The sequence below is a fragment of the Schistocerca cancellata genome, chromosome 6 (assembly GCF_023864275.1).
Source record: "Schistocerca cancellata isolate TAMUIC-IGC-003103 chromosome 6, iqSchCanc2.1, whole genome shotgun sequence".
NCBI classification, from domain to species: Eukaryota; Metazoa; Arthropoda; class Insecta; order Orthoptera; family Acrididae; genus Schistocerca; species Schistocerca cancellata.
This window is the reverse complement of record NC_064631.1, coordinates 669,812,718-669,826,878: the sequence shown is the minus strand read 5'-3', so window position 1 is coordinate 669,826,878 and position 14,161 is coordinate 669,812,718. Positions and strand designations below refer to the sequence as shown.

General features: G+C 41.9%; 1 protein-coding gene across 1 annotated transcript in view; it reads right to left on the bottom strand.

Moving 5' to 3' along the window:
* The window catches only part of LOC126191119 (uncharacterized), an 885,930-nt gene that overhangs the window by 104,745 nt on the left and 767,024 nt on the right, over nt 1–14,161 (bottom strand). The window contains exon 4 of the mRNA XM_049931861.1: nt 8,592–8,713. Coding sequence (XP_049787818.1) covers nt 8,592–8,713 — 122 coding nt within the window. The remainder of the gene's footprint in view (nt 1–8,591; nt 8,714–14,161) is intronic.

Sequence of the window (14,161 nt, the reverse complement as noted above, 5' to 3'; positions counted from 1 at the left end):
GGAATAATTATATGCTTTTTGAAGTCTGAGGGTATTTCGTCTGTGTCGTACATCTTGCTCACCAGACTGAAGACTGTCAGTAATTCCAATGGAATGTTGTCTACTCCTGGGGCCTTATTTCGACTTAGGTCTTTCAGAGCTCTGTCGGTTTCTTCAAGCAGTATCGCATCTTCCATCTCATCTACATCCATGCTCACTTCCCTTTCTATACTACTGCTTTCAAGTTAATTTCCATTGTATAGACACTCTATAGCTCCTTCGTCCTTCCAGCTTCCCCTTCTTTACTTAGGACCGGTTCTCCATCTGAGCTCTTGATATTCATACAGCTGCTACTCTTTTCCCGAAAGGCCTCTATAATTTTCCTGTAGGCGGTGTCTATCTTTGCCGTAGTGAAGTATTCTTCTAAATCCTTACAATTGTCCTTTACTGTTTCCTGCATAGCCAGTTTGATTACTTGCCATCTCATTTTTAGTCACCTGTAATTCCTTTCGCCTGCGTCATTTACTGCAATTTTATATTTTCTGTCGTAAGAAAATTACAAAGAATTTGTCGGTGTGATCCCATTTATCAGCGTGACGTTTCATCCCTTTGACCTAGACGCATGCACTCATTCGATTGGGAAGGTTGAGGTACAGGCGTTGCATCTCCTCTCTAAGCAAGATGACCCACAACGGATGCTACTGGTCCCTGATATACTGGATACTGCCACTGGGACACTGTTGACGTCCGAGTTTGATCTGCAAATTTTCTATTGGAGGCGGACCTGGGAATATTGCTGGTCACGTGGCTAACTGAAGATCTAGTAGGGGGTTCATACAGACACTTGCCACTGTGCAGCTGATCAATGGCCTGCTGAAAAACGGCACCACCATAATGTTACTTAGAGCTAACTCATTAGGACGCAGGTTGTCCATACCGCATCCTTGTGTCGTCACAGCTTCATAGGTCTACATCTACATCTACAGTTATACTCCGCAAGCCACACAACGGTGTGTGGCGGAGGGCACTTTACGTGCCACTGTCATTACCTCCCTTTCCTGTTCCTGTCGCGTACGGTTCGCGGGAAGAACGACAGTCTGAAAGCCTCCGTGCGCGCTCTAATCTCTCTAATTTTACATTCGTGATCTCCTCGGGAGGTATAAGTAGGGGGAAGCAATATATTCGATACCTCATCCAGAAACGCACCCTCTCGAAACCTGGCGAGCAAGCTACACCGCGATGCAGAGCGCCTCTCTTGCAGAGTCTGCCACTTGAGTTTGTTAAACATCTCCGTAACGCTGTCACGGTTACCAAATAACCCTGTGACGAAACGCGCCGCTCTTCTTTGGATCTTCTCTATCGCCTCCGTCAACCCGATCTGGTACGGATCCCACACTGATGAGCAATACCCAAGAATAGGTCGAACGAGTGTTTTGTAAGCCACCTCCATTGTTGATGGACTATATTTTCTAAGGACTGTCTCAATGAATCTCAACCAGATACCCGCCTTACCAACAATTAATTTTATATGATCATTCCACTTCAAATCGTTCCGCACGCATACTCCCAGATATTTTACAGAAGTAACTGCTACCAGTGTTTGTTCTGCTATCATAGAATCATACATTAAACGATCCTTCTTTCAATGTATTAGCAATACAGTACATTTGTCTATGTTAAGGGTCGGTTGCCACTCCCTGCACCAAGTGCCTATCCGCTGCACTACCAGCCGTGACCTGAAACCAGGAGTAACAGTACTGTGAATTTGCCTCTTCAAAATATGGAAAGAATGGTACATCCTCGTACCGGTACGGGTCGACGTTAGTCAGAAGGGATAGTACAGAACTGCGAGTTCTAGCTGGAAAGAACGCGACGCCATTCATTAACAATATATCGTTCCCCATCACAGGACCACCACAAATGCTGTGTAATTCCGTAATCCAGCTTCTGCTAGTGTCCGACCAATTTTTAAGTGATGACACGGAATGTCCGCAGCTCGTGGTCGTGCGGTTGTGTTCTCGCTTCCCGCGCCCGTGTTCCCGGGTTCGATTCCCGGCGGGGTCAGGGATTTTATCTGCCTCGTGATGACTGGGTGTTGTGTGCTGTCCTTAGGTTAGTTAGGTTTAAGTAGTTCTAAGTTCTCGGGGACTGATTACCATAGATGTTAAGTCCCATAGTGCTCAGAGCCATTTGAACCATTTGATGACACGGAATATTGCAGGGAATCCATTACTTGCTATCGTACGACAGGCCCAGATGCGAAGGGTTACCATGTGCTTGGCGCAAAATGGCCATCCACTCTGGTGGTGGTGACACGTGGTCGGCCGGAATCTTGAAGGCGAGTATGATGTCCCTCGTCCGCCGGCGATCGGACATTGGGCCACAGTCACATTCGAATCACCCACAAATAAGGATACGGCACGATTCGACCTGCCCGTTAAATGGAGACCCACAATGAGAGCCCACTCTGACTCTCTTAAGTACCGCTTCTTCAGACGAGTACGCCGCATCTCCATTTCACGCATACTGGTCACTCAACATTTGACGCTCTTCACTCCCATTACACACCGTACCCGGGCCCGTTAACAATATTAAACGCGGTCGTCACTTAAGCATCCTGGCGGTCGTTCCACAAACCACAGGCAATTGCTTCTCTAATCGCTGACATAGCCTCGGGTGGTGTGCACGTGTCCGTAGTTAGTGAAGTCCAACCATTTCTTCTGGCTATTTCGCTTTTTCTCAGATAGAGTGTATGGTACTTTCTTCCTCAATCCTTTGTGGCTTTGAGGTACGCAGCATTTATAACGTGACGCTGGAGAGTAACATACAGAACGGTACACAGACAGATTACTCGAGTACAGAGGCTGATGTAAGTAATTATCTTCACAGTTCGACTCGGACCACTATCGACTCTATTCTGTAAACACATTAACACCCATAAGTTTACATAGACTGTGCTTGAAATTTTTTGCCTGGTGTAAATTAAACTGAAAACAGTTCCCATCTCCACAAATGCCGGAACTGAAAAATCTCTTCCAGATATTCCCAAATGATACACCCTCTGCTCCTCCTATACCGTCCTGCCCACTGTTTGTCTGAAAAGTCCCTAGCCCTTGAGAGAGCCGTTATGCGACCAGCCCTCTCTGCGAATATGGATAGGGTGTGAAAAGTAATAAGTCCTGCTGGAACGCTGCTGTCTGGTGTTACGGCGTAAATTCAGGGCCGACACGCCAGTTGGGAAGGATAGAGAAGAGATGGCCATGAGACGAGGTCAGCCAATTGCACGCTGACCGACCTCCCTCCATGAGGACAACGCGGCAGCAGCGTCCCCTGGATGCAGAGTACATAAGCGCCTCGCCCGACTGGTGCAGCCCACTTCGATAGCAGCTTCTACGTTAGCCACTTCGTTAGCCGACGCATCGCAGCTTCTATCATCAGAAAATCTCTATGTAGCACAGACTTGCGTTTGTCTATTCTAAAGAAGACTGATTTTTTGTATGTCGCCCTTTGTTTGCGACACATTTATCGAGGTTAAGCATCTGTAGTTGTCTTGTTGTAATAAAACTCACTGTTTGATTGTTTGTCTAGCGAACTGAGCATGCAAGATTCCTAGACACAACATTTCAGATTTCAACAGCAGTGTCATGTAAATAAGCGTAAGGCACTGTGGGAGACTTCTTTATGAAGCTGTACAGGATGTTCCAAAATTCGATGTTATGATTCGGAGGCTGTAATTAAATTCTGTTAAGCATCCAGGTGCTGGAAAGACATTATTGCAGTATCCAGGAGACCAGCGCGTGTGGTTGAGAATGGAAGAAACAAAAGCGTTTCTGTCCTTTATTCTTCTGATCGATCTCACAAATGTGCGTTTCAGCACAGAGACGGTATCAACGCAGCAGGGCTTCGCGTGTTGGAATGAAAATGTGTGGGTGTTCTGCATGTTTGTCGCTGCTAAAATTGTTCTTACAAAAAATTCGTCTTCAAAGTCCACAGGTTTCGTTTATATTTTCAGCTCTTTGCGTTCTTCAGCTCGGAGTAGCCTGCCTATTTGTTAATTATTCTTCTTATCTGTATAATAACTTAGCTTTTACTAAAAATCAGGATTTGGCAGTTCTTGTAATTTAAGGTTTTTATTGCGCCTTTAATTGCAGCATACGTTAGACAGTAAATATCTTGTTAAAGAAGACCTTCTGTGTAACGAATAACGACTGTTGCTCTTCCACAATACATATACATTATTGATGTAAACGTTTGATCCTTGGTATTACGTGGCTGGCGCAGAAGTTTCTTTCCTCCATTGACTACATTGCCCGTTAAGGCCCAAGTACCTCTTTACTTCTTTTGTAACGCCACGGAAACCACGCGAAATGCCTCATGCAGATGATGAAATACACAAAAAAGGACTTGTCCCCAAAGAAATCTTCTTACATAATGATTAGAACTCTATATTCTGAACGATTATCCTGGATAACAAAAAATGTGTATGATTCTAAAAACAAAGCTTGTTCATTTATACTCAAAATTAGTACGAGATTTCAATTCCACTCAACGAAATTATTCATTTCCTAATTTTGGCTATAAAATATCTGAAAAATCTCGTACCCTCGCAAAGAGTAGAATCCACTTCGGTTTCCAAGTATCCCCGGAGAAAGAAATAGAATGGGATGAGGCCCGTGGACCTCGTAGGCCAATTTATACATCCTTCCCGGGCTTTTCGCCAAGTGCCAAAAACTGATCTGTGACCACGAAATTCTGCAATCACGTCCTTCGTCTGATACGCAGAAGTATCTCAGCCCACAAGATCAGCAGGTGCTCTTGCAAACAACAGTCAGCACATTGCACACCTTAGTCATGGAGTTGACAACTACGACCCTTGCCGTTTACCTTCTTCATTACGGGAGTACATATGCATGCTTAATTGTCACTTACGTGTTTTCGCCACCTGGTTGCTGTACGAAATATATTTGCTGTCATCTGTTGTAATATCTGTCAGATTGGACACGCAGTTTTTGAACACCCTGGATACACACTTTTGTGAAGGACCTCCAACAAAGATCACGCACTCCCTTATTAACTCAATCAAGTACTAACAGAAACTTGGTAACATTGTTGGAGTGTTAAACAGAAGTGTATGTAAGTGCCTTGAACAGGAGGACTGTTAGTCCTTCAAAGTTCCTACGAAATGTCCGCACAACTTTGTGAATCGTACGAAAATAAATGACATTCCTGTTAGATTAATTTCTACCCTCTGTTACTTAATTGGTAAGTAAAAGTATATCAAATCGTGTTTACTGTTCCTGGATTGGGGTGAGTTTACAAAACCGTTCGGTCATTACATTTTACTTCGCGGGTATTGAAAGGTGCCATCTGAATGCTACACTAGATCAGTTGCTCCTCCTAAGGAAAAGATTCCATACTTGTTACGTAACACAATAATTAGTTTCTGCTTACGTATGGAGAAATAATGCACGTTATAGATTCTAAATAAAATATCTCTAATGAAAAGTCTCAAATGAGATATTTCTTTCAACATTTACAGTTCGTAAGCTAATGTCACTGATTTGGCACATTTGTGAAGAGAAAATGAGGTAACATATATTGATAAGCTTTTGTATTTCGCTTTTTCCATTAAAAAAATTTTCGTTCCTTATAACAAGCAAAGACACATGCACTACTTCAGAAATCCGTACCCCAAAAAAGTTATAGTTTCTGTAAGATTATCTCAGAAAACTATAATACAACAGAGTTTATCACAATTTTAGTATCTCTATTTGAAGAATTCTTGCAATTATTCAAAGATGTGCGGAATACGAATCATCACTCTTTTGAATATATTTTGATTCACATCCTTTTGATATATAATAATTGAAAATATTTTCCACTGCATTTTATATTATAGTATTTAATAGCTGCTTGCCAAAATATAACGCTTCTGCTTGAGCATTTTGAGAATGAAAGGTATGTTATCCATAAGCGTTTCTTCTGTATTTTATGTAATAGCTACGTGTCAAATTCCGTTGATGTAATCTCTGTTATTTCTTAACTGAAGGAATATAATTGTTAAAAATCGTTAATTACAGGAACTTCATTCAGAGAAATTTTTGCATCGTATCTTACTTAATTAAGTCATAGCAGTATATGAAAACTTTTCTCCAAAATTAACATTTCTTTAATTTATTACTATTTTCAAGTATTGTTGATTAATGCATCGGGTTCCGAAAATCACCCGTTATTGTCAATGTATTTTAGTAGTTGGAAACCGAGGGCATTACATAAACTACCAATATTACCAAGAAGGAAACCTATAATTATAAGCAAGAAGTTTTAAATAGTTTTTGGCAATATAGCTTCTTTTCGTCATATCTTCTCACTCACGCACTTGTAGTTGGAATCTGAATTGATTTTTCATGTGCAAACTTGTTTAGAATCCTCGCTGTAGAGTACACCCCGTCTGTTGCATCATAAGGTCAGTGGTTCTTGACTAATGTTTCGACTGTGGAACTTTACAGAGACTGTATAAAGCTTCTTTTCCTCCCACGTCATAAGTCAAAGTAAATGCGGAACATTATTTTCATACTTTCACTTATGTGTTTTATAGCCCACAAATTTGTTCTCCTATAACCGAATTAGATGAACAAGATATGTAATCTGCTGAATATATAACTGTCATAAATGCAGTAAAATGGATGTTATGCAGGAGAATACCCAATGATGAACAGGAAAACAGACGTGCTATTGAAATACCATGAACAGCTTAGCAAAGGCACTGTCGTCGCCGAGCAGGCATAATGCTGAGACTTACACCAGTTGTACAACAGAATACTGCAAGTAGCTCCAAAAATGATGAAGGAAGTGAACAATATTTACAGAACTCGTAAGCAATAACTCGAAACAAAGGATTGCAGTAAATGAAGTCTTTCGGAATTATTGATACCCTAGAGAAAACCAATAACGACTACTCGACATGCACCATGAATAAGACAGAGGAAAAACGCTAGGACTTCTAAAATAATGTAATAAATCAATTTCCAAAAAAATACAGGTTAACAGGCCTCCATACATAACAATCCATTTAATAAGTTATGGTTGCCAAACACGAAATATCTGTAGTAGAATGGAGTGAATTGATATGTTTTGGTTCAGGAGAAATGAGAAAACCGAGGGGCAATACTTATAATAGAAGGTAAACTGAAGAACGAAATATCCACACTCACATCACTAATACAGAAACATTAAAAGAGTCAAAAGATACAGTGGTTTAAAAGGCAGTGAGACTCGGTTATAGCCTACCCCGAAGGTCAGTCCATCTGTACATCCATCATGCAGTCAAGTTAGTGAACGAGAGATACAAATAAGTAGTTAAACCAGAGAGAAGAAATAAAATTAGAAACGACAAGGAACTAGGATCATCAATTGAATGGAATGGATAGCGTCTTGAAAAGAAGTTTTAAGATGAGCAGTAACAAAAATGAAAACAAGGCGTGCAGGCGAATTAAATTAGGTGGTGCTGAGGGATGCTGAATGGGAAACGTGAAAAAATTGTTAATGAGCTTCACTACTTAGGCAACAGAGTATCTGACGACGTCTTTAGTAATGTTGACCGGAGTTTGGCGGTAGAAAAGGAACTTTTATGAAGAAGAGAAATTTGTTAACATCGAACACAATCGTAACTCTTGCGATAACCTTTCTGAAAACATCGTGCAGCCTTACATGAAAATAAAGCATTGGTGATAAAACGTACAGACGTGAGGAGTACAGAAGGTTTTGCAGTAAACTTTAACAGAAGAATGCTGAAAAGACGTAGATAAGAAGCCACTGTAAAGGTAATGAATTCAGTCAGGGAGTAAATATCTTTGTGGCAAAAGCTAATAAAAAGACAGAATAAATTGAGAGGATACAAACAGAGGCAGCAAGGAATACATAATTATTCAATACATGTATGTGTATTTATATCGAAATTGTAAAGGGAGCCCAAGCCTGAAGTACAACGAACATTTTCAAATGAATGGAAGTTGTAGTTGTCACGCAGATGTGAGACATTCGCAACACAGACACAGAGATTTACTTCAAACCAGTTTTTGGATAGAAAACCATAACTACCAGGAGCTCAAATTGCAATGCCTACTTTCTCATTTCATGGTCCCTCTTCATTTTCGAATTGTTCTGTTCCCCTTTTGGGCGTGACCAGTACATGCTAACTTATTTATACTACAATTATCTTAATGGAAGAACCCTAAAAACGCGCTTAAAGGTAACAGAGATATGAAGAGGACATTAGGAGGCGGTACATAGCTAGACACGAGATTCTTATCTTGCAACTGAAACATAATAGCCTGGAATCACTGCCTTGACATACGACGAATGAAAACGGAGTTAAGGAAAGTCTAAATTTCTGCTCAATAGTGGGTTCACCAGCTGAAAATTCAGTTACAAGATCACATGACAGAAGTACATACGTCTGTCTGGTTACACTGCCAAAGGAAAATGACAAAAATTCAATATGGATTGATATTGACCTGTGTTTTAGAACCTCATTACGGCCTTCCGCGGAATATTCACTTACGGTTTAGTGGTTCGCTACAACTGCGTTACGAGGTACGTGATGGACTCACCTGGTGGCTGTTGATGAGCCAGGAGATGTTGGCGGCCGGCACGGAAGGTCGCGACGTGCAGTTGGCCACGATCAAGTCCCGCTGCCGCTCCACAGAGATCAGCGGCGCATCTGTCGGGGCGTCTGCAACATAAACATAAAAGGCGACCTCTTCGTGAACCAGACAGTGGCTATAGAATCTCATGACAATTGCTTCACACGGAAATGTTCCACTCTTTAACGTCAATGTTCCACTCCGTAACTTGTATATATAAAGGGTTATTACAAATGATTGAAGTGATTTCACAGCTCTACGATAACTTTATTATTTGAGATATTTTCACAATGCTTTGCACACACATACAAAAACTCAAAAAGTTTTTTTAGGCATTCACAAATGTTCGATATGTGCCCCTTTAGTGATTCGGCAGACATCAAGCCGATAGTCAAGTTCCTCCCACACTCGGCGCAGCATGTCCCCATCAATGAGTTCGAAAGCATCTTTGATGCGAGCTCGCAGTTCTGGCACGTTTTTTGGTAGAGGAGGTTTAAACACTGAATCTTTCAAGTAACCCCACAGAAAGAAATCACATGGGGTTAAGTCGGGAGAGCGTGGAGGCCATGACATGAATTGCTGATCATGATCTCCACCACGACCGATCCATCGGTTTTCCAATCTCCTGTTTAAGAAATGCCGAACATCATGGTGGAAGTGCGGTGGAGCACCATCCTGTTGAAAGATGAAGTCGGCGCTGTCGGTCTCCAGTTGTGGCATGAGCCAATTTTCCAGCATGTCCAGATACACGTGTCCTGTAGCGTTTTTTTCGCAGAAGAAAAAGGGGCCGTAAACTTTAAACCGTGAGATTGCACAAAACACGTTAACTTTTGGTGAACTGCGAATTTGCTGCACGAATGCGTGAGGATTCTCTACCGCCCAGATTCGCACATTGTGTCTATTCACTTCAACATTAAGAAAAAATGTTGCTTCATCACTGAAAACAAGTTTCGCACTGAACGCATCCTCTTCCATGAGCAGTTGCAACCACGCCGAAAATTCAAAGCGTTTGACTTTGTCATCGGGTGTCAGGGCTTGTAGCAATTGTAAACGGTAAGGCTTCTGCTTTAGCCTTTTCCGTAAGATTTTCCAAACCGTTGGCTGTGGTACGTTTAGCTCCCTGCTTGCTTTATTCGTCGACTTCCGCGGGCTACGCGTGAACTTGCCCGCACGCGTTCAACCGTTTCTTCGCTCACTGCAGGCCGACTCGTTGATTTCCCCTTACAGAGGCATCCAGAAGCTTTAAACTGCGCATACCATCGCCGAATGGAGTTAGCAGTTGGTGTATCTTTGTTGAACTTCGTCCTGAAGTGTCGTTGCACTGTTATGACTGACCGATGTGAGTGCATTTCAAGCACGGCATACGCTTTCTCGGCTCCTGTCGCCATTTTGTCTCACTGCGCTCTCGAGCACTCTGGCGGCAGAAACCTGAAGTGCGGCTTCAGCCGAACAAAACTTTATGAGTTTTTCTACGTATCTGTAGTGTGTCGTGACCATATGTCAATGAATGGAGCTACAGTGAATTTATGAAATCGCTTCAATCATTTGTAATAACCCTGTACTTGAGTGGGTAAGGCGAACGTATTTCTTCCATTCTGGACACTTTAGACTTGCCTATTGAGACCGGCTACTATGACCACTAAGACTGTAGTCCGCTGTAAGTTACATTCGTTGTTCGTGACAACATGCCATGCATACACGAATATATCTGCTTCTCTATGGCGGAGCATTTCAAATCCAATAACAGTGAATGTTTGCTTCCTTATGAACTACTGAAGGTTGGCTCAATTTAATACTACCGTAAATAGCTGTAATCACTGAAGAGGTTACTGGATTTTGCAGGTAGCCACTTAGAACAGACGAAGCAGCTTCTATAAAATAGGAGAGAAGTGTGCGGATATGTCCACTGTTTTCCGCCATTAGTATTCGAAAGTAACCCCCCCCCCCCATACTCTTTTCCTCTTTGATAAATAAAGAGCGTAGATTATAAGAAACTACAGGGGTATTTCGATTGATAGTCCCCGTCGAGTTCCTGAATATGAGACAATACTGCCTTGAAATGGACTGTACGTTTATGAGATACGCATAAACAAAATTAAGAAGCATTACAATAGCAAGGATATTGAAACTTCCTGGCAGATTAAAACTGCGTCCCGGACGGAGTCTCGGTCCGGCACACAGTTTTAATCTGTCAGGAAGTTTCATATCAGCGCACACTCCGCTGGAGACTGAAAATCTCATTCTGCAAGGATATTGTTTTCCATCGGAAGAATTAAATAACTGCTGAGTGTACTGTAGGTATTCAGTAGATAACAGACTCGAACAAATAAAAGGAATAATATATTAGCCTCGCACAGAAGTGGGTTTGATGTCAAATGGAGATTGTAATAAGGCAGTTATAAGCTTAATACGCAAAATATATACTTAATACGGTTTGCTGAAGTGCTTGTGTTTTACAAGCTTACGTTCAGCGCCATCCACAAAATATCGGAAGTTATTGAACGATGTTTTCAAAGTATTTAATGTAAAGCATTCGTGACCGTTGGTGGATCGTCACAGGCAGTTGACGCCAGTTGGGCTATGAGGTTTCTAGCCCATGGTACACACACCTCAAGACGACCAGGTTGTTTATATGCAGGGCACGTTGGGTGGCTCGTTTTCCCACCAGGCTACTTTCTTGGAAGTAGGGCAGTCAGAGGGCTCCTGAGCAAACACACACACACACACACACACACACACACACACACACACACGCACACGCACACGCACACACACATACACACAAACACACACGCAAGCACACATTTCCCTTTCCAAAACTCCTTCTTAAGCAAACCATCTTTTCTTCGAAATAAACGTGTCAGAGAGTTTCTAAGCCGACACACAAACACACACACACGCGCACGCACGCACGCACACACACACACACACACACACACACACACACACACACACATACACACACGCACACACTGTCACATATAGCTCTCCCAATAACTTTGCCAGCCATTAAAACGAGGCACCCTATCTACATGTACACCCTAAAGCTAGCAACCTTTCTCTCAATAGCCCCTCTTCACACAACGAAACATGAGTGTTGTACGATTGTTGCACCCATTTTTGTGGAAGGTACAATGGATCCTCAAGAGTCTCAATTTTATTCAGTGCCCAAATTGACTGTATAATTTTTGTATAACAGTGCGAAACACATGTGGCTGAAATAATATAATAATCAGACAATGTTATAGTTGGCTGTTCTTAACTAAGAAATAGGCGTTCAGAACTCAAATAGTATTCTAACACTGGAGCCTGACAATATGTATGCTCTAACTGACAGTGTGTGTTTGCTACTGGACGAGAACAGTAATTTTCCATTAGGCAAAACAATCTACGGTAACAATACTTCTTAATCTTCTTCAGGTTCCTATCCATTCCGGATGTTGGCACCATCTTTGTAGTGCTTTTCCTGTCACTTGCAGCTCTAAATAGCTCTGTAGGTATTTTCGAGGTCCACGTTAGAATATTCTTAAGGCAGGATAGTCTTCTCCGGCCAACACTTCTCTTCCCCGGTACTTTTCCTTGTAGGATGGTCTGGATGAGATGGAATCTGTTGTTGTTCCGCATTGGATCTTTCTTCCCTTCACTGCGGCCAGTACTTCTTTCTCTTTCATCATTCTTCGTAGAACCTCGACATTAGTGACGTGCGCTGTCCACGGTATTCTTACCATTCTTCTGTACAGCCGCATCTCAAAACCCACCAGCCGCTTACCCAACGATACTGTCAGAGTCAATGTTTCAGCAGCATAGAACAGGGTGGAAAATACGTGGCAGCATAGAAGTCTGATCTTCGTCGTCATTGCAAAGTCAAGATTCTTTAAATGGTTGCTCATCTTATTGAGGACAATTCGAATTCTCACCTCATGAGAAGGATCCCACTGGTCATTTATTGTAGTGCCAAGGTACATGTATTTATGTACTTGCTCTATGTGATTTTGGCCTATCTCAATGTGACACGCAGGGACTCTGCTTTTACTGATTATCATTGTTTTCGTTTTTTGAGGGTTGACATGTAGACCATATTCAGAGTTTTTTGTGCAAGTCTATCGAAATGGTACTGAAACTATCGTCACTATCAGAAAATATTATTGTGTCGTCATCATATCCGATGTTGTTGATATATTTTCCGTTTAAGAGCACTCCCATCTCTACTTCGCACAGAGCTACCTTAAAGATGTGTTCTGAATAGTTGCTGAAAATGAGTGGGGATAATATAAAACCCTGCCTTACCCCTAGTAGAATGTCTATGTCTTCTGTCTTTTCTCTGCACAGCCTCACAGAAACCGACTAACTCTATTACAGGTTCACAATTATACGTGGGTCTTTATCATCCAAATCAATGCTCCTTAAAATGTCAACAATCTTATGGTGTTTTACTCTGTCGAAAGCCTTCTGATAATCAATAAAGCAGACATAAACGTCGCAATTCACGTCTCTGCACCTTTGAAATAGTGCCTATGCAATACTTGTATCTGTCGAAATATTCTTGAGATTCATAAATTATAGATGATCTATGTGATACCCATTATGTTACACACCATGTCGGCTACTACAATTTTGGTAAAAAATGCTGTCTGGCAGCTCATACCTACTTCAAACTCAGTTTGTAAATTCACTAAAAGGCTTTATCAGGTAAGATTTGATAGATATGGCAATAATAAACTGTAAAACTATAATCCACAAGCTGTTATTCATATGGATATGAAATACAAGGGGCGTTCCAATGCTACCAAATACCCAGTCGTTGTCTCTTCAGCCACATACTTTCGGCTGCTTTTCGGTGACACTGGTGCAAGGCACTCTCAAAGTAATTGCCATTGTGTTATTTCCATGACAAATATACACACACACACACATACACATACCCACACACACACCCACACCCACACACACCCACACCCACACACACACACACATATATATATATATATATATATATATATATATATATATATATATGTGTGTGTGTGTGTGTATTTGTCATAGAAATAACACACACACACACACACACACACACACACATATATATATATATATATATATATATATATATATATATATATATATATATATACACAGTTGACACAAATGCAAAGACACTGTGACTCATATACTTCAAGGGTGGAAAGGTCTTCAGGTACATACACTCCTGGAAATGGAAAAAAGAACACATTGACACCGGTGTGTCAGACCCACCATACTTGCTCCGGACACTGCGAGAGGGCTGTACAAGCAATGATCACACGCACGGCACAGCGGACACACCAGGAACCGCGGTGTTGGCCGTCGAATGGCGCTAGATGCGCAGCATTTGTGCACCGCCGCCGTCAGTGTCAGCCAGTTTGCCGGGGCATACGGAGCTCCATCGCAGTCTTTAACACTGGTAGCATGCCACGACAGCGTGGACGTGAACCGTATGTGCAGTTGACGGACTTTGAGCGAGGGCGTATAGTGGGCATGCGGGAAGCCGGGTGGACGTA